This window comes from Lemur catta, chromosome 3, assembly GCF_020740605.2.
Source record: "Lemur catta isolate mLemCat1 chromosome 3, mLemCat1.pri, whole genome shotgun sequence".
NCBI lineage: Eukaryota > Metazoa > Chordata > Mammalia > Primates > Lemuridae > Lemur > Lemur catta.
The window spans coordinates 35,108,511-35,129,251 of NC_059130.1; the positions used below are offsets into that span (position 1 = coordinate 35,108,511).

Sequence of the window (20,741 nt, forward strand, 5' to 3'; positions counted from 1 at the left end):
AAATACTTTTTTCCCCCATGGGTTCCTATGTTCTCTTCACTCTTGGCTGACGCTGTTAATATTAACATTTATCCCACTCTGTACCAGACATATAGTGTAGTGTCCTGAATCCTCAGTGGCGTGCGAGCTCTGGGAGGGTGGGGACTTCCTAGCACAATAAATACTTGTTGAATAAACAAATAGTCAGTGAGTATGGCTAAGAAGTGCGTGTGTTTTAGTCCTTGTCAACAACCAATTATTAAATGCTTATTCTAGGCCAAAATGAACATGGAGATCGAGTAGAGATTTCAACAGGGAGTGGCTTTTAAACAGCCCCCTTAGTAAGGTATGCTGACATTTGGGATGGGGAAGTAGGTAGAATTGAGGTGAAACCAGAAGGCTGAGCAGAGTATTGATGAGATGGTAGTGACAGTGACCACGGCTACAGGTGGAGCCCAGCATAGTCACACGCTTTGGCTATAATAGATGGTCAGCGTTGAAATGGTGAGCCTACCAGCTTGTTTACTGTTCCTTTTTGTTACCCTTTTGGAGACAATTTTCCCAAATCATATTAATGTACGTGAAACCTCAGCTGCCTGGTGTCTTCCATATACCACTCTCCCTAAGGAGAATATAATTGATAATCTACATGTAGAAACATCTGGGTCCATTTTAGGGAAACCTGTCAGGGCCAGTAGAGTTTCTTTAAGGTTTAAGATGTCAAAGAGAGCACCGAGTGTGTCTCTTCCAGGAGGTCAGGCATGGGTTGGGTGTGCTCTCTGTAAACCATACTGGCATCCCAGCAGAGAAGAGGCCGCGGGGTCTCCCCTCCTCATGTAAGTGAGGATACGGCCTGTGGAGTGATGGAAATTGTGTTAGGGATATATATGGAGAGAGAGAGTGAGAGAAGAAGAGAGAGGGGGGTTGATTTTAAATAATTGGATCACGTAGTTGTGGAAGATTAGTAAATCCAAAATTTGCAGATAGGCCAACAGGCTGGAGCCACAGGGAAGGGTTTCAGTGACTCAAAAGGCTGTCTGTTGACATAACTCCCTCTTCCTCCAGGTGGGTCAGTCCTGGTTGTGTTAAGGCCTTCAGTGATTGGTTGAGGCCTATCTGCATTATGCAGGGTTATCTGTTTGACTTAAAGTCCACTGATTTAAATGTTAATCTCATTTTAAAAATACCTTCAGCATCTAGGATAATGTTTGACCAACTGTCTGGGTACTGGTGCCCTCGTGGCCCAGCCCAATTGCTACGTGGAATAAACCATCACGGAAGTGAAGCGGCAGCGCGGTGTGGGCTGGACCAGTGGGCTAGACAAGCGACTCTAAGGGCTTGGGTTCTGGCACCAGACTGACGGGACTTGAATCCCAACTCTACCTCTATCCTCTGCAAATTTCACATTCTCCCTGGATCTTTTCTCATCTGTCCAGTGTTGTGAGAGAGTGTATGTAACTCGGCAGAGTGCCTAGGATATAAAACACCCCCAGTAAGAGGGAGCCACTTAGTGAGTTGTCCAGTGCTGACTCCAGACCACACGACCTCATCTGTCCAGTGAGGGAGGTAGGCAAGACGTCTAAGTACCAAGATTTTATGACAGGTCCAAGTTAAATGATGAGTCGGGCGCCCCCTGGCTGCGATGTGGTGCCGTGGCCGTGGAGCTGAACGTTCCTTGAGTGTGAGCATTTGGATCCCAGACTGGAAACTTTCTTAGCAGAGAAGGCTGCTCGCTGCCCAGCTCCGTAGGCACCTCCTTTTCAAGCCCTGCTCATTTTTTTACTGTCTATAAACTGCTAGGAATGTGTTTCTTCTTTCTGTAACTGCTTTCCCCAGAAGGATTTATTGACTCTGCTAGGATTGTTTTCTGTAATGGGGCACCTTGAGGGTCCAGAGTAGAACTTTTGGTTGATGGTTTTTGTAGGAATCTCGCTTTCCATGTTTGGGAACTTTTCATTTAATGTGATGTTTATCTTTCCAGTGGAGCTGCCTCACCTGATGTGTTGGCAGGTTCTTTATTGTGCAGAGGGAACTGGTTTACTCTTGAGGAATTGGAAAGTGCAGAGGCTTTGCTGTCTTTTTTGATGTCTGGTCAGTGCTTTCCCTACTGGGTTTCAGTGGTGCTTTTAATGATAGTCACTTTCATTGTGTGCGCCTCTTCTCTCTTTCCCTCTTTGTGCCAGCCTTTCTTTCCTCCTCTGTTCTTTCTACCGTTCCCTACCCTGGGGGGAGATTTATCTTTTGTATCTTTTGGCAGCAGCTGCCCTTGGCCAGTCCCTGGGGCTCGGAGCCAGGAGGGGTCACTACTGCTGTTCAGCTTGCCTTGCGCCCTGTGTTGTTTCTGTGACTCCTGGAGAGGGTTTCCTGGGAGAGATCCTGTTCCCTTGGAGGCGACCCTCCTCCTAAGGCTGCAGGCAATCCAACGTGTGACATGGTAGAATGGAACTTCTTAAAAATAAAACTTTTTTTAATGTAGCAAAAGCACCTAAAATCTAATCTCTTAGGAAAAATCGTGAATACAATACAGTATTATTAATGAGGGTCCTCATATTGTATGTTAGAGATCTAGACTTATTCATCCTGTATATCTGCAACTTTGTATCCTTTGACCTACGTCTCCCCATTTCCATACCCACACACTCCTGGTAACCACCTCTCAGGGTGGTGATGATGATAAATGAGTTAACACAGGTTGAGCATCCCTAATCTGAAAATACAAAATCTGAAATGTTCCAAGATCTGAAACTGTTTGAGCACCGACATGATGCCACAGAGGAAAAATTCCCCACCTGATACCTTTGCTCTCTGATGGTTCAATATACACAAACTTTGCTACGTATAAGCAGATATTCCAAAATCCAAAATCTGAAACACTTCTGGTCCCAAGCATTTTGGGTAAGGGATATTCAACCCCTACTTGTAAAACCCTTAAACTAGTGTAGTGCTTGGAGCATAGTAAGTGCTATTTACTTTTAAAGTTACTATTGCAGTTTCAAGGCAAAAAAATAGCCATTTCAAGCACTTTTGTACTAAGCTCGTAACCCCTTATTCTTCTGTGTATACTAATGCCTGGCAAAACCCCAATTCTGCATTAAAACGTAGGACTAGTCATTTTAGTCCTGTGACGTTGAACAGCACTGGTGAAAACTGCCGTCCACAGATTGGATCCAGACTCCTGTTGCCCACGCCTGGCCGGGCTGCTTCACCATTCAGCAGTCTGGCTTCTCCCAGCTTCTGTCTCAGTGGGCAGTGGCTTTTTCTCGTCCAAGATTAACCCTTTCACCTGCCTCTGCACTCCACCCCCACCTCGCCTCTTCCAGAACTTTGGTCAGTTGTCTCACACTCCTGAGTCTTCACTGAAATCTTCTGTGCTGACATGTTAACATTGTCCCCAGTGCAGATAGATAAGGTCAAGTCTTTCCTATCTTAAAAACAAAACAAGAACAAACCTTCCGTGTCCTTGTGTTTCCCCTCCGCCTAAGACCTTATCTCTTTCCTTTCCATGGCAGCCAAGCTTTTTGCAGGACTTGGCTGTGCTCACTGTCTACTTCCTTATTTTCTCCCCATGCTTGCCATCAGCTCTCCCGCCTCCAGTGATCAGACGTCTGCTGCCCTGCCAGCCCTTCCAGAAACTACCAGTGAGGGTCACTGAAGGGCCACCCTTTCTCTCCCCACTAGGAACAAAGTTCTCACCTTCCACAGCTCCTGGGGCACTCCCACCCTGCACTCTTTCCGTTGTGGCCCTGCCAGCTGCTTTTCAGCATCCTTTGTGGGCTCCTACCTCTTAAGTGCTGGAATTTCTCCTGGACTCGCTCCCTGGTGGTTTTTATGACTTCCTGTGATTTCAACTATAACATTTATCTTTAGGCCAGACCTTTTTCCTGAACTTGCTGTTCATGTACTGTATTAGTCTACTGGGCTGCCGTACTAAAATACAATAGACTGGGTGGCGTAAGCAACAGACATTTATTTCTCACAGTTCTGGAGGCTGAGAAGTCCAAGATCAAGGTATTCGTCAATTTGGTTCCCGGTGAGGACTCTCTTCCTGACTTGCAGACAACTGCCTTCTTGCTGTGTCCTCTCGTGGTGGAAAGAGGGAGATCTCTCATGTCTCCTCTTATAAGGGCACTAATCCCACCAGGAAGGCTGCACCCTCCTGTGCTAATTACCTCCCAAAGGTGCCCTATCCAAATCCTATCACACTGGGGGTTAGGGCTCTAACATAGGAATTGTGAGGGAACACAACATTCAGTCCGTAACATACCCAATAGCCTAATGGATATTCCACTTTACTCCTACAGACTCTTACAGTTTCCACAGGTTTGAAATTGAACTTATCCACATACCCATCATCCTGTTCCCCCTGGATTTTTCTATCGGATGCCAGTCTCCTCTGTCACCTAAATCAGAAATTTTAGAACTCCTCCTACACATGTCCCCACCCCTTTGTGCCACAGATAAGCAAGGGCTGTGAATTCTGCCCCTGAAGATCCTTCAGAGCTGTCCCCTCCCCTCTGTGTTACTGCCATTCTCTTAGCTCACGCCCTCATGTTTATCTCCTAGGTTACTGATTTGTCCCTTCTGGATCTGTCCTCCACACTATCTGTAGGGTGAAATTTTACGGAATGAAAATCTTTTGGTATTATCAACTTTCAGTCTTCAGGGTAAAGTCCCGGCCCTCCCTGGTCAGGCCCCTCCCTACAGAGCCATGTGCAGTGCCCCCGACACGTGGGGATTTCTGTGCCTCTGTGCCTGCCTTGTCCTCTGCCTAGAATGCTTCCCTGGCCCTGCCCTGCACCTCACCTGCCCACGTCTGCACCTGCCTTAGCTGGGACTCCTCCTCCACGTGTCTTCTCCTCTGCACAGGCCACTTTAACGCCACCCAAGTTAGCCATTCCTCTTCAGTGGTCCCGCACCTTGGATGGCTCCCCCACTGGTGCCAAGCTGTGTGTCTGTTTCCTGTCAGGCCGGAGAAGCATCAAAGACACAGGTTTTGCTTATTCATCCTTATGCTCAGTGTCCTGTAGATTTCTCATATATAAGGTGCTTAATAAATGCTTATTTGAATAAATGAATGAAATAAGCACAAATCTAATGGCTTCTGGTTACTGTGTAACGTATCAGATAGAAATAGTTTAATGAAACAGTTGAGAAAGCAGCACTGGCCCTACCCCTATCTTGGTCTTACTTCTCTCTGTTACAATTTGGAAGCTACAGTGCCCCAGCCCATGAGTTTCCTGGAATTGCCAGAAGGTTTTTTATGCCATTTCTTGTTTTCTGGGCTTCACAGTGCCAAGACAGTTGCAGATACAAGATTTCCTCCCTTGTCTGATAGGACCTGAAGGTCATTAGCTGTGAGAGTCCCTGCTCCAGGTCCTGTCTCATGTGACGTGCTGACAGGCACACACGAGGATTCTAACTCTGTCCAGCGTGTCCTTCCTGCCTGTCTCAGCTCCACACTTCCCACTTCTGACAGATCTGTTCCTATACCGGCCTGTGCCCATTAGCTACATTAACTTGACGAGACTCCGGATGAGATCATCTAAGCATCCACTGCGTGGCAGGAAGGCTCTCAGAAAGCAGTCTTGTGGTTTGTGATCAAGTTACCTCAGCTTTAATTCGGGAGCTCCACTAGTACAGACAGAATAGCTGAGCAGTTTGTGTTTTTATAATTCCACCAAAAGCAGAGCTAGAACCTGAGAGGTTTTCTCATTCCACCTGAGCTTCTGGCAGGGGATATCCACACCGTCTGTATCTGGGGCTTCTAAGTCCTCGTTATTAGGATCTCCAGGGATGGGGGGCTGGATAGGGAGTGTCCTCCTAGAGCCCCTGTTTTGCTACCCTGTCACAGCACCATTCCTTTCGGCAGTATTTATGGAACGCATTCTCTGTGCCAGATCCTTGGGAGACAGACAAGTGGGACACAGCCACGGCCTCGGGTCTGGGAGGGAAGATGGATGGTCAGGCGTCTCCGACACCATGTGCTAAGTACACAGCACTGCAGGAGCCCAGCTCCCCCTGAGGGCTGCTGGAAATTTCTCCCTGTGTATTCCTGCACAGATATAAAGAACCAGACACTTAGTTCCCAGCACCACTCACCTACCAAAAACCAGCCACAGGTTATCCATTAGCCCCTGTGTCTCTCAGGCTAACCCCCTCAGTCCTCAAGAAAGTCGCTTCCGGGTGCAGGGCTGTGGTGAAAGGCAGCTGCTCCCTGTGCTCCCTGCCTGCTGGTGTACAAGGGGGCGGAGGAGCTGCCCCCCAGGCCATAGCCAGGACCATCCTTCTGTTAAGCAGCTTTGCAGCCCTCAGCAGGCTGTCTCCCCAACTCCTGAGCAGCCAACGGGAAAACCAAGCATATTGTTTACTTTTTAAATACCAGGCTAGTTGACTTGTGTGGGTTTGCCCAGGAAAACTTCTCAGAACAATGTGTTCTACGAGGCAGGCACTCAGAGGACTGAGGCTGGCTGCCTGGGCGAGCTCGGGTCAAGGCACCCACTTTCTGTCTCCTGCTGACACCTGCCTGCCCTCTTTTACAGTCGGGACTTGGTCTCTGAAAACTTATGAGAAATTTTATCTGAAGACAGTAGTGATGAACCTGATCCCAAACATAAAGAAGGAAAGCATTTCCTGTGAAATGCCCAGGAATTATAACGTGTTTTTATGGAGTCCGAGAAATAGGATCGGGAAGGAAGAAAAATAAGAAACACTAGGATCTTCACACGTTGGTGTTAAGCCATATGCTGTGCATGCGATTAAAGGTGTGGTCATTGTCTTCAGTGGAGAGGAAGGAAAGTGGGAAGCAGAAAAATGAGATGAGGAAGGTATGGAAAAGCAGCGCCCCCTCCCCCTAATGCCTCCTGCAGCCTCCTCTTGGCAGGAGGATCAAGTCGGGCTCTAAGGGCCAGAGACTGACACCAGGTTAAGATGGGGCCTCCCCTCTCCCTGCCTTTATTCCTCAGCCATGGAACCCTGCCTGTCCGCCTAACTGAGCCTGAGTTTTATAGTTGGAGAGACGGGGGCCCAGGGAGTGAGGCAACAGGCTCCTTATCCGACAGCTCTTTAGGGCCTGGCCAGGGCAGGTCTCCTCCTCTCTGGGCTCCCGGTTCAGGGCTTTCTCCTCTGGCTGCTTCTGTTCCTGAGCTGAGACGAGGTGGGGATAACCATCACCCTGTTCTTCCAGTGTCCCCATACCCTGTCAGTATAAACGTGCCCACCTGGCAAAACTGTCACATCCAGCCTTGAGGAAATGTTCCCTTTGTTTCTAGACTTTAAAAAGATATTAAGATGGTGAGTGCCAGGCGAACTGTCTGGTGAATGGACACGCTTGAGGCTCTGACTCAGGGGGATGGGCAGGACATGGACATTGTATATAACCTGAACTTATTATGTACCCCCATGATGAGCTGAAATGAAAAAAAAAAAAAAAAAGATATTAAGATGGAAACATCTTATTGATCTGGAAATGTACTTTAATGTACTTGAGTGAAAAGATGGATGAAACTGTTATGAAGCCAGTGGTGTCCCTAGGCTTGCCATACCTGACAGCTAAAGTGTTAGGAGGACGTTGTTCTTTTTTTTTTTATTATTTTATTTTATTGTATTGTATTGTATTGTATTGTATTGTATTGTATTGTATTGTATTGTATTTTATATTTTATTTTATTTTGAGACAGAGTGTCACTTTGTTGCCCGGGCTAGAGTAAGTGCCGTGGCGTCAGCCTAGCTCACAGCAACCTCAAACTCCCCAGCATAAGCAGTCCTACTGCCTCAGCCTCCCGAGTAGCTGGGACTACAGGCATGTGCCACCATGCCCGGCTAATTTTTTCCATATATATTTTAGTTGGCCAGATAATTTCTTTCTACTTTTAGTAGAGACGGGGTCTCACTCTTGCTCAGGCTGGTCTCGAACTCCTGACCTTGAGTGATCCACCCGCCTCGGCCTCCCAGAGTGCTAGGATTACAGGCGTGAGCCACAGCGCCCGGCCGAGGACGTTGTTCTTGATGTCCCTGTTCCTGTCCCTGACTCCTCTGTTGTCCCTGCAGGCCGCCAGCTCACTGGAGCAGAGAGGGCCTCCACTGCCACTGCGGAGGAGACTGACATCGATGCGGTGGAGGTCCCGCTCCCAGGGAATGATGTCCTGGAATTCAACCGAGGTGTGACCGACCTGGACGCTGTAGGGAAGGAAGGAGACTCCCAGATGGGCTCCAAGGTAGGAAGGGGGTGGCCCATCCAGGTGACCTGCACACGTGTGTCCTCGGGTCATCAGTCACCTGCTGGCTCAGCTTTTGAGTGAGGTGCTCCACAGCAGGGGGTGCTGCCAGAACACACCTCACTGGCCCTGTGTCAACATGAGGTGCAGCTGCATGCCAGGATGCTGCAGAGCTCACTCCTAGTGGGCCTTCCCCCTCCCCCCCACCCCAATCCCACCAATACACGACCCTCTTTTTCTTCCTGGCACCCTCTCCCCTTAATGACATCTCATCCCTGCACAGCATTTGTGCCAGGCGCAGCCTAGATGCTCACACACAGTCCCCTGTGGCTTAGCTGATGGAACAGAGTCAGTCTGGGCCTCTCTGCCTGCAGCTAGTGATTGTGTGCCATGATACATCACAGCACTGTGGGGTCTGGAAACTGGGCCACTGGATGTTAGAAATGGAGAGACCTCCTTAGTCATCATGAACTCCAGCCTAACATCTTGTAGGTGAGATGACTGAGACCTCTAGGAGTTCCTAATGTGATCCAGATGAAAACTAAGAACTTGACCACATTCCAACCTGAAGACAAAACTAAATTTCTGAAACAAAGCAAACCCAGAAGGAAAATTACCAACCGATGGCTCTACCCGTAGGTTCCCAGCCATTTCACTGCATCCCGGGCACCTCAGTTTCCTCATAGTCCGTATGTCTCATCCCGGATGCAGGTTGTCAGGCCAGTTCATCAGAGGAGGAATCTGTGTAGTTTGGTGGGCAACACGGTTCTGTCTGCCTGACATTCTCCTTGGTGTCCAATTTGTCCTCTGCAAGTGGCAAGAGCCCTCTATTACTGGGGGCCTTCCTCTTGCATGCGCGAAGGATGGGCAGTGGAATTGCCAGAAATAGAACGTCTCTCCCTGCTGTTGAATTCTGTGAATCACAGCAGCCATCTTGGTAAAAGTGTGCACAGGAGAGGGAGACAGGAGGCAAGGGGACAGAAACCGCTTCCATCTAATAGAGAATCTCTCCAGATCACTGTCCAAACTCTCTTCCTGGTGGCTGTGGTTCCCGCAGGCCGCCAGGTCACTGGAGAGGGGGCCGTGGGGCTGGGGCAACCCCCTCACACGCCCTTCCTCTAGCACCCCACTCATGAGCCTGTCAGACCCTGGAGGGTTGGAGTCACCTCTTCATGTTCTGAGAGCAGGTGGTCGGTAGCCATGTTTTGTAGAAATAGACTCTTCTGAGTCTAGACCTCAAGTAACTCAACAGTAGGGTATAACTGGATAAGGTGGTATCAGCTGTCTGTCTCCCATCACCTCAGAGCAGTTACTGAGGTGTCCAAATAAGATTTTCTGGCTGGGTGGTCCTGACCCAGGCAGTTACACCCTGAAGCCCCATTCCCATTTCCATTGGAGACGCCACGTTGTCATCTACCGTTTTGGTCCTCCCAAGTACATGCTACGTGTATAACAGAGAAGGGGGTCCTAAAAAGGCTCCTGTCCACGTGCTGTGTTCTGTCTTCTCTTCTCCTTCAGGTTCCGCCGCACCCCCAGGAGCCCATGCTCACAGCCTCGCCCCGCATGCTGCTGCCCTCTTCATCCTCAAAGCCACCAGGCTTGGACACGGGGATGCCGCTGTCCACTCACCACCAGATGCAGCTCCTCCAGCAGCTCCTCCAGCAGCAGCAGCAGCAGACACAAGTGGCTGTGGCCCAGGTTCTCCTCAGCCTCCTCCCTACTTCGCAGGCTCCACTTTCATGGGCTTGACGCACCTTCCCTAGCAAGGGGCTCAGGGCAGGTGTAAAATCTAGGGAGCCGTAAGGAATCGCTCATGCTACCGGGTCATCGCTTCTGGGGGAGTGGGGGAGGTGGGAGGGGGACGTGGTTGAAATGGAAAGGCACATTTTGGTTTCCCATGTATCTCCCGCTCTGAGCTGGGCTTGGCTGGCTTGGCTGGATGTTGTTGGTTAATGACTTGAACTTAGCAAGGAAAAAGATGCACACGATTCCACCCTTCCCTTCCTGCCTTATTTTCCTTGGTGTTCTGGGTGGGAAAAGATGCCTTCAGAGTCAGGACAGGTGTGAGTTTGTGATAGCACTCTGAAAACCACTTAACATATGAATTTGTGCTAAACACCCTTGCAAAGACTACTACCCTGGCATCCCAACTTCCTTGTCCATAACAGATTTCCAAGCCTCTGTTTAGTGATCTACTTATTCCAGGCAGTATTTGATACAATAGTGGCCTTGGAATTCATTATAATGGGATTTATCTTATAGGAATGTAGGTGTATTATTTGAGCCATAATGAGAAGAATTGGCTTAGATCTCAGGATCAAGGTAGTGTTTGCACCCCAGAGACTTGCTGGGCTACTGCTGCTTTGTAGGGGAGGGGTGAGCTGACCTCCCTTGCTGCTTTTAGCAGGGATTCTTCTCATTTGCTTTCTGTGGAGGACACTGTAGTCCTCATCTTCCTTGGAACTTACAAGTCTGAGCTTCATCTCTGCCATGGGCAATCAGGGAATGTTGAAGACATGTTCATTCATACGTTTTAAAGGTGAATCCTGAGGTAAGGGCCAGGCCTGATGGGTGGATGAAGATAATTAGGAGGGTGGGGCAGTCAGGTTGGGGAGGGTTGCTGGGGGGTGCAGAAAGGCAGCTCTGTGCAACGGTGTTCTGAATCTGCTTGACCAGACTGATGAACGTAGGTTTTCTGCATTCTAGAATGACTGGGAGCAGATCTCTCCAGGGAGCACTTGTTGATCCCTGTTGTATCTTCTGCTTACTCTTCTCCTGGCTCTTGGGTGGGGTGAATCCCCCAGGCAGAGCTGTCCTTCCGAGTGTACACCTGGAGGAAGTGTCCAGCAGCCTAGGCATACGGGATCTGCTGTGACTTGGGTCTTGGAAGGACCTTCCTGTGACACAGTCTCAGTAGAGTGGAATCAGGGGGACTCTGCTCTCAAGTTATTGGGGCCTTCTGGTGAAACAAAACAATGTGTGGTAATGCTAGGAGGATTTGCAGGTGTTTCCAAAACAGCAACAGAAAGGAGGGAATGTCATAATGTCATCTTATATTTGGAGGAAAAAAATCATTTCTCTTTGTAAAATAAAAAACTTTCCTCTCCTGCAGTTAGTGATGGCGTGGCAGTCTGAGAATCCCTCCTCCCTGGCGTGGTGGCTGGAGGAAGCACAAAGCCTGAGCACTCCTGCACCGGGGGCTGTTCTCTCATCACATCATTTCTAAAAGTTTCCCGCTGAATACAAATCCATTTTCCAAGCCTAAGACTTTTCTCTTTCAGCGTATCAATTGCCAAGTAATTATTAATTATCTAAGAGTGGGCTTGATTCATATTCATATTATCAGAGAGGCATTTGAATTTGAAGTCATTAAAGAGAAACTTTTTGCATGTTTATAATCTACACAACGAGCGTGTTGTGGTGGTGGAAGGAAACAGTGCACAAAGCAGCAAGACCTGTAACTTACTGTGAGTCTACCAGAGTCCGGATGAAGCCGTAAGAGTGGTTTTCTGGTACAGAATCGAGCATCTGTTTCAACAGGGCATTCCTGCCCTGGCCCTATTTTAATGGCCTCTCTCCTAGAAGACAGTGACTCTAGGGGAAGGGAAGAGTGTAGTATTCAGGATTTGCTTCTGAGCCTTTCTCGGTTCCAGCCACTTCCTCAGGCTGGGTACCCTCAGCCTCTCACTCACTTGCAATCTGTTGAATATAGTTGACAGTGTCCTGCTTGACTCAAAGTCATCTCAGTACAAGCAGTGACATGATTGAAAGGCCACTGTGGGAGATCCGTGTCCCACATTGGTGAGATGACTTTGAGTAGAGTCGTAGACTTCTAAAATCTTTAGGTGGGACAAGACCTGGAGGTCATCTGATAGCTTCTTGAACATACTCCTCTACCTCTCTCTGCCATTCCCATCAGTCCATCTCTGACCACCTCCTTTCTGTTTGCGTCTTGCTTTTGCTGCCCACAGGAGGGGTATCGTACCTCTCAGCTGGCCTTCTGGCCTTCTGGTCCCCTGTCCTGCAACTGGAGTCAGTCCTAAACGGCCCTTCGGTCAGAGGTTTCTCAGCCCTGCACACTCCTCTTTCTTCTACTCTCTTTGTAGTGTTTAATCCAAGGGCTTTCTATTAGTATCCATATCCTTGGGTAAAATCAATTATGTAAGAGATGTAGCTGGGTTAATAGATAGTTTTCCTTGGCATCTTTCACACGTTGGAAATAGACCACATATAGCATGCTTGGTCTCTCTGCACAAGTAGGGTGGGGATGATTTCATTTTTCAGCATGATGTCAGCTTTTACTTGTTCTGTCAGACTCTATTGCCACCAAGCTGCAAGGTTTCTGTCTTTCTTTTTTAAACTACCAGCAGTCCCCAGAATGCCAATGAGTAAAAGTGTATGGCCTCAGCATTTCAGGTGGGAACACATTTTCCTTTTCTCTGGGAGCATCCGAATTTTCCTATTGGTTCCTGGATAAAAATCTAAGGCAGTTTCTTGCAGACAGGTGTACTCTTGGGGCCACTTGTTGCATTATTTATATCCCCCTCCTCCCATTTCCTCTCATAGACCAGTCTGGCTCTTCTGTGGCCATGGGGACCAGGCTTAGGTCTCCTTCACAGTGCTCTGATTTGGACCTCAAGACCTCTCCCAGGTCACCCTAGATTGGTTCAGAGCTGGTCTAGAAGGGGCGTGCCATGGCCTTAAAGGTACATGGGCAAAAGTGGTATCCAACCAACTCTTACATATTTCTGGGTTAGACCTTAGTGTGTAAATAGTGAATACCCAGGTTCCTCTGCCACTCTCCTGACCCAGCATGCGGCTTGCCTGGCTGCACTAGCTTCCTGCTTATAGATGGACCAGAGTTCAAGGGTGTGAATGAGAGTATAGCCAAGCCTTGAATCCAAGCTGGGATGTAGCTGGCACCTGCATGGCCACTGGCTGGGCCTGTGTAGCTCCACACTTGCACTGGGCCCTGGCTGGCTGGCAGCAGTCAAGTAGGCCAGGTCTGGTCACAGTTTGCCGATTCCTGGCCTAGCTCGTGAGGAAAATGTTAATGCAGCTCAGTATTGCTATTTAAAGATTCCTTCTCTATCTGCTGCCACTTCTGCCTGTTCGGGAACAAGGAATTGGTTATTTATGCTTCACGATTGTGTGTGCTGTAGTCAGTTAATGGAATGGTGCTAAATAAAACTCTGCATCCCCACCCCAGGCCCTAGATTTAGCATCTGTCCTTGTGGCTTCTCCCAGTCCCCAGCACCCTGGTATGCACTGCCCAAGTCCCTGCTGTGTGCATGCCGAGACAGCCGCCTGCCTCTGCTTGTGTGTCCCGTGGGGGGGGGGGGGGGCAAATTGCTCTGGTTCTCTCCACTGCCATTTCCATGTGCCTGCTGCTCCCTAACTTCAGCCTGGCCCTGCCCCCACTTCTGATGGAGGAGCTGGAGTCCAGGCAAGTAGGCTGGAGAGTGAGTGGGTCAATGGTCTGGTGTTGCTGGGTAGGTTGAGGGTGGGTGCCAGAGTTGTGGGGAGCGGTATAGAGCTAGAAGGTGCAGAGCTGAACTTATGCATGTCGTGCTGTGGCCAGAGTGCAGAGCTGGGCCTCTGAGCACTGGCACTCCACGTGTGGCCTTAGTGCCACATCACTGCGTGCCACCTCACTGACTTAGTCTGTGACTGCAGTAGTCATTGCCAAAGATGACGCAGCTCTGGAAAGAGGAAGCTAACTCGTACCTTTCCAGTGATTAAAATGGTCTACTTTCCCAAAAGGTGTTTAATTCTTTGAAAGAAAAGCATGCAAAATACAAATAAATATCCTGTCTGTTGGGGAGGAGGTGGTGCTCTCTGCTCCTGTTGTATGAACAGGGAAACAGAGCACAGAGAGCTGTTGTGGACTGCCCAGACCAGGACTGTAAATACCGCCGTTGCATTTCAGTGCTTCAGGTTCAGCCTACGTTAGATACAGAACACTTTGCCTCAAAGTTAAAAGAAGTGTCCAGGCCTATTTATCTCAGCATGGCCTGGTTTGGGTTCTTCTGCGGCATTCGCCACATCATGAGGTTTGAGCCTTATGCCCAATGCCACTTTTGACGGCTGCAGAAGCAGAAGGGTTCATTAGTGCTGGTTTGGGCAGTGGCAGCAGCGAGTGCTTCCATACTCACAGGGCTTGAAAACACCAGGAATGGTGTAACTCTGCACTAGCAGAGGTAAACTTACTCAATCTGGTATGAGGAGCATTTCCTCCTGGCACTTGGTGCCCGTGGATTTGTGATGGAAGCATTTGATTCAGGGTCATCTTTCAGGTATTGATGGCACTCTACCATTGGAATGTGGGCACCTACGAAAGAAGCCTCCAACTCCCCCCACACCTTGGCTACTGTAAGAGGGAACTTCTCTTTGTCCTCAATCCTAATTCTCTGACTTCACAATGGGGAACTGAGGATTTTCTTCAGTGAGCCATTAACAAATTGACCCTGTTATTAACCACTGTGTCCACCTGGATGTGGGATCATCAACTGTCTGAGCCTCTAGCCAGCCCTCTCGGTTGACAGGTGGAGCAGCTGAGGTCCAGAGAGAGTGAATTACCTGCAGTTGCCTAGGGAATAATCACTGACAGCCTTCCAGTTCCTGGGCTGGTGCTTGCAAATGGCCTGTTCTGTTTCTGCTGGGATGTTCAGACTGGGATGCAGGAACCTGAGTCTGCAGCTCGCGTGCAGGGAGCCCCCGAGAGATGCCAGTTAGTGGTCTGCAGACTCCTCTGCTTTCTTTGTTTACATCCACTGAAAGACTTTGTTCCACATTTCTGTCTGACATTTCTGTTTGGTTGCAAGGAAAATAGAAAAAGAATAACAACTTTTATTTGCTCAGTAGGTTGCTTTCAGTGATACTCTTAGAGTAAGTAACAGCACTTGCAGGTGGAAGGTTAAGCTGACCCTTCTCTGGGGGCTTATCTGTGGGCTTCCCACAGCAATTGCCATATTCCTCAGAACCAAATGGATTTCAGGGACTCCCGGGTGAAATTTCTCCGTGCCTCAGTTTCCAAGGAGGATAAAGTCTTAATATCCACCTACCACCTGACATCCAGATTAAAATAATATTGGCACTTCATTCCCCGTTGAGTGGATATAGGAAGAAACAAACTCAGTTTCTTCCTGCTATACTCACAACACATTGCTGTGACCAAAGGTTTGGGGGTTTTCCCCACACACCAACCAAGCAAGCACTTCTGCTGTTGACACCTGCTGGGTATCCTTTAGCTCAATTTGATTCTAACACTATCTACCTGGAGATGGTGTCAGCTCCCATAGTTTGAGGACTTAGTCCCACAAAACTTCAGATGACAATAGCAGGTAATAGGTTGTCATCTACACTTCTCTCCAATTGGCTATAAACTGGGGCTCCCACTACCCCTCCTCATGTTCAACTAATTTGCTAAAGCAGCTCACAGAACTCAGGGAAACACTTTACTTACATTTACCGGTTTGTTATAAAGGATATGACAGGGGATACCAATGAACACTAGATGGAAGAGATGCACAGGGCAAGGTGTGTGGGAAGGGGCGTGGAGCTCACATGCCCTCTCTGGACACACCAACCTCCAAGAACCCTCATGTGTTCAGCTACCTGGAAGCTCCCCAAACCCAGTTCTTTTGAGTTTTTATAGAGGCTTCATTATGTAGGTATGATTGATTAAATCATTGGCTATTGGTGATCAATTTAACCTTCAGCCCCACTCCCTTCCCCAGAGGTTGGGGGTAGATCTGAAAAGTCCCAAGACTCTAATCATGCTTGGTCTCTCCTGTGACCAGCTCCTGAAGCTACCTACAGTTCCCCAGCCACGAGACATCTCATAAGCTATACAAAAGACACTCTTATCACTCTGGAAATTCCAAGGGTTTTGGGAGCTGTATGCCAGGAAACAGGGATGAAGAACAAACACAAGTTCACTGCATCACACCTGATCTCTCCCATCTCCAGATCTTTTCGCAGTTAATATGAGGCAGCAAATGAAGCTGACTTCTTGACTAAAATATCAGTTCTGTCCTTAGCAGCGCTTTAGGGAGGACAGACTTACTTTAGATTCCTTACACGTCATCCCCTGGAGGAAAGATGGGTCCAGCCCTGGGGAGCCACTAATGGAAAGTGGCAGCGAACCTCATTAGTGGCTCCACACAGTTAAAAGCAGAGCCAATTGCAAGGTCAGGTCCTCAAATCTGGGCAGAGACGGAAGGAGCCACTGCACCCAAGAGTATATATAATTCTCTGAGTGCTGGTTGCTGGGAGGGGCAGACACTGGGCTGACAGGTCACTTGGCCAGACTGTAAGGTGACAAGGTCCTTTACTCCCCCATAAAATGTGAATCTCTTTGGAGCAAACTCCTCCTCAGAAATTTAAGCATTTGTTTTCTGAGCAAGAGAATCAGCTAATGCTTCTAACTCCCATCTTCCTCCTCCATCCTCATTCCACCGCTCCCACTGGGTCACCTGGCTCTGTGTCGTTGTCCACACCATGCTTTTGGTCCAAGAAAACATTCTTCACCATAAGCTGCCTTGGTCCATGCCACCAAATTCATTAGTTCCCTTTCTTCATGGGCCTCCTGCTGTCCCTCTCCCTGAAGAACCCTTTATCCACTTGGCACAAGAATCACATACGTGTGAACATTGTTATTGGCCTTGGGACTCAGTTTCTTCAAGCCAGAGTCCTGATGTAATTGCCCCATCTCCTCCCACTGAGTTTTATCTCCACATGAGGATTATTCTCCAAGAACTGGGCCCTGAGCATGTCGAGTGTGCCCTTGCCGGCTGCTCTTCCCTGAGAACGCTGTGAATAGTTGAGGGTGCTGCAAACTGTTCACCTCGGCCCTCCGGGGCTTGTTGGAGGAGGCCCTCTTACAAGTCCGTCAGCAAACATTTGATCCCTACCACGTACGAATCATGGTCCTAGGTGCCTGCCAAGGGAACCGAAAGGGAATAGACAGTCATGGGAAGCAGCTGACACCCACAGACATTAAAAGACAGGCTTTATCACAACCACCCCGCTAATTTAAAAAGTCCCATGTAGTGCTTCCTATTTCTTGTTATGTTTGGGTGCAAGGAGCGGGAAGGAAAGATCATATGCAGGTTTGTTGTGATGCTGTTCTTAACCAGTGGGTCAATATATTAGTTTTTGTTTTTTAAAAGGCAGGATGATAAAAGAGCCCCTCCCTTGACATGGCAATGCTGTATTAGATGTTGAAGGAGTTCTCAGAGCCAGGATGGAGTGCTGTGAGGGCAGGCAGGGGGTAGATGGCTCTTTCCTACCTCTGGCCCTTGCTGTGAAGCCCAGAGTGGTAGCTGAGTGACGCATGCTGGCCCTCCCTTGGGACACACAGATTCATGGGGCCAGTGAAAACTTCTTTTGGTTCCTCTTCCTCCAGAGATATAAGCCCAGATGCCCATTCTGTCTGTGAAGGGCTTCTTCATCTTTAACTGAACGTGGCGGGCATCTCCGGCCCCGTCGTCCACCAGCAGCTCTCACGCGCATTCACGTCCTGTCTCCTGTCTTCTCTGCCGCTGCCTCCTCTCTGCAGGTTCACTTGCTGAAGGACCAGTTGGCCGCTGAGGCTGCAGCACGGCTGGAGGCCCAGGCTCGCGTGCACCAGCTTCTGCTGCAGAACAAGGACATGCTCCAGCACATCTCGCTGCTGGTCAAGCAGGTGCAGGAGCTGGAGCTGAAGCTGTCGGGACAGAATGCCAGTAAGCCAGTGCCCTGCCCAGCCTCACCTGCCTCTGAGAAGGCTCTGGAAAACATGTTTTTCTTAAAGCTTTTGGTGATGCTTTTTTGGAACCTTGACCTGCCCCTGTATTCCAACAGAAAACAAAGGCCTGCATATTTGTCCTCTTCAAGTACTGCATGAGTTATGGAATTGCAGGGCTGGAGGAGATCTTGGCTGCTGTCTAATCCAGTTCCTGGGCTGGGGCTTCAATGTCACATGCTCCTCCAGTCTCTACTGGATGGGGGCTCTGGTATCTACATCCTAAGGCAGCCAGTTTCTTTCTCAGTAGGCTCTTCCAATACAACGTACAACTGAGCACCAATTAGGTTTCATGTTCTCTGGGGGAGACATCAAACTATTTATTTACTATTCTCTCTGCACCGTATATTTCACAACTCTATGGCATAGAAAAAACTGGTAGCAGCATGTTTAATGGGTAAGGCAGTGGAGTAACTGATGAGACAACTGTGCTGGGCAGTGACAGAGGTGACCTAGTTCGTGGTCTGAGATGCTGCCTCTGCACCCGGCCACCTCCACACGGCACTGGGAAGCAGTAGAAGGCAGCCTATCTCCATGCCTTCGTCTTTAGCTTACCTGTAGGTTATATACATGCTTAGATTGTGTGTTAGCTGTGGACCAACAAATATCCATTGATCACCTATTGTGCCAGAAACTGACAGGTGAGCTCATTTAATCTCTATGGCAGTAGATGTTGTTATGCCAGTTTAACAGACGAAGAAACAGACTCAGAGAAGTTAAGTAACTAGCTCATGGTTACAGACCTAGCAAGGGGTTGAATTAAGATTCAAACTTAGACCTAATTGCAAAACTAATTTTTTCTGACTAAACCAGTGGTTTCCCCAAATCCCATGAGCTTTAAAAAAAAAAAAAATGCATGTTACTGGGTCCAACCCACACAGATTTTGCATCGCTAGGACTGGGCCAGGGCTGGGAGTCTATTTTTTAAGTGGCTCAAGGGTTTGGATTGGGAACCACTGCACTTCACTGCTCTGTAAGCCTCTCTGGATTTTCCAGATTTTTGTTGAGACCCTGCTGTCTCCTAATTAAGGCTGATTTACAAGATTGTACTAAGAATAACCACATGCTTTTAACATGGTTCTCTCAGTTGGTTAACTTTCCTGCCACACACCCCATTCAAGGCATTCAGTGGTCTCCCCACCACATCAGGTGGTTCTCATTGCCCAGCCTTTACCACGTTCCCAAAGCACCTTCCCTCCATCCAGGGGGCTAGCGGGAGCGGGAGGAAGAGGAAGTATTAAGAGATGTGAACCCCCTGAGAGGTGCTGCTGAGCTGGTCTGGGCGGCACTCTTGCAGGAGCAGGGGCTGTCAGGGCGGGCTTCCCCTATCAGCACCCTTGCCTAACAGCGCCCCTCCTCTCCCTCTTGTCTCCCCATCCAGTGGGCTCCCAGGACAGCTTGCTGGAGATCACCTTCCGCTCAGGAGCCCTGCCCGTGCTCTGTGACCCCACGACCCCTAAGCCAGAGGACCTGCACTCGCCGCCACCGGGCGCGGGCTTGGCTGACTTTGCCCACCCAGCGGGCAGCCCCTTAGGTAGGCGCGACTGCTTGGTGAAGCTGGAGTGCTTCCGCTTCCTGCCGCCCGAGGACACCCCGCCCCCGGCGCAGGGCGGGCCGCTCCTGGGCAGCCTGGAGCTCATCAAGTTCCGGGAGTCGGGCATCGCCTCGGAGTACGAGTCCAACACGGACGAGAGCGAGGAGCGCGACTCGTGGTCCCAGGAAGAGCTGCCGCGCCTGCTGAACGTCCTGCAGAGGCAGGAGCTGGGCGACGGCCTGGACGATGAGATCGCCGTGTAGGGGCCGCGGGCCAGGAGCCGGCAGGAGGCGGTGTGGTACTGAGGGGCGCGCACTGCTGAGGAGGATGCCCAGGCCTGGAGCGTGAGGTTCCAGGAAAGGAGTAGGGTCTCGCTTGGGAGAGTAAAGTGGGGAAGACATTGGCTCCCCAGAGGTGAATCAGCTCCTTTCCTACTTGTGACTAGACGGTGGTGGGGCCCCTTTCAGGACCCTAGGTTGCTGGGGGACCCGCTCCTCCCACTGCATCATCAGGGCCCTCTGCTATGCGTGACTCCCTGTACCCCCTGGCACTCCCCACCTCCGTGGTCCCCACCATGAAGGGAAGTCATTGGTACCTTCTCAGGTACTTTGTTTCTGGATATCAGGAAGCTACGAGTTGCCCGGCCCTACTCTGACCTTTGTGGGAGAAAGTCCTTCTCCAGGCCCTTGCTGAGATTGCAGAGGTTAAGTGCTCTGTGCTGCAAAAGCCAGGCTGCTTTTTATAGTGTGAGCATGGAATTGGGATGTGTCACGGTGGATAAGCTTTTAGAAGAATTGAATCCAAACATTTGCTCTAGCTGGGTGTTGGGTGTTGCTTCGGAGGGAGCCTGGGGGCCTGGGGGCCTGACCGTGGTTGAGGCCCTGGCTGTGAGAGTACGGAGGGAGAAGAGCCTGTTTTCCGCCCTAAGTCACTTAGGTCTGATTCTTCAGTTGTGAAACCCTGTGCCCCCTGCCTGCAGCCCAGCCCACCTCAATGGAGGCTGGCAAGTGCCCCTCCCTCCTCGAGTCCTGCCTCTGGGGCCGTGCCAGCTGAAGCTTTTGTATCACTTTGCCTCTACGAAAGCCTCTGAGACCCGGAGGCCCCACCCTTACCTCTCAACCTGTCCCCTCTATTGGGCAGAAGTGGTCAGTTTTTACTGCAAAAAAGAAAAAAGAGAGACAGACAGAAATGGACGCAGGCTGATAGCTGAGACTGCTTTTGTCCACTC

General features: G+C 49.6%; 1 protein-coding gene across 4 annotated transcripts in view; it reads left to right on the forward strand.

The window, feature by feature from the left end:
- Positions 1–20,741, forward strand: part of C3H1orf226 (chromosome 3 C1orf226 homolog) — a 289,207-nt gene that overhangs the window by 251,532 nt on the left and 16,934 nt on the right. For all 4 annotated transcript variants that reach the window (XM_045547211.1, XM_045547213.1, XM_045547214.1 and 1 more), the window contains 4 exons: positions 8,026–8,192; positions 9,711–9,890; positions 17,755–17,920; positions 19,361–19,513. In XM_045547211.1, the coding sequence (XP_045403167.1) occupies positions 8,026–8,192; positions 9,711–9,890; positions 17,755–17,920; positions 19,361–19,513 (666 nt within the window). The remainder of the gene's footprint in view (positions 1–8,025; positions 8,193–9,710; positions 9,891–17,754; positions 17,921–19,360; positions 19,514–20,741) is intronic.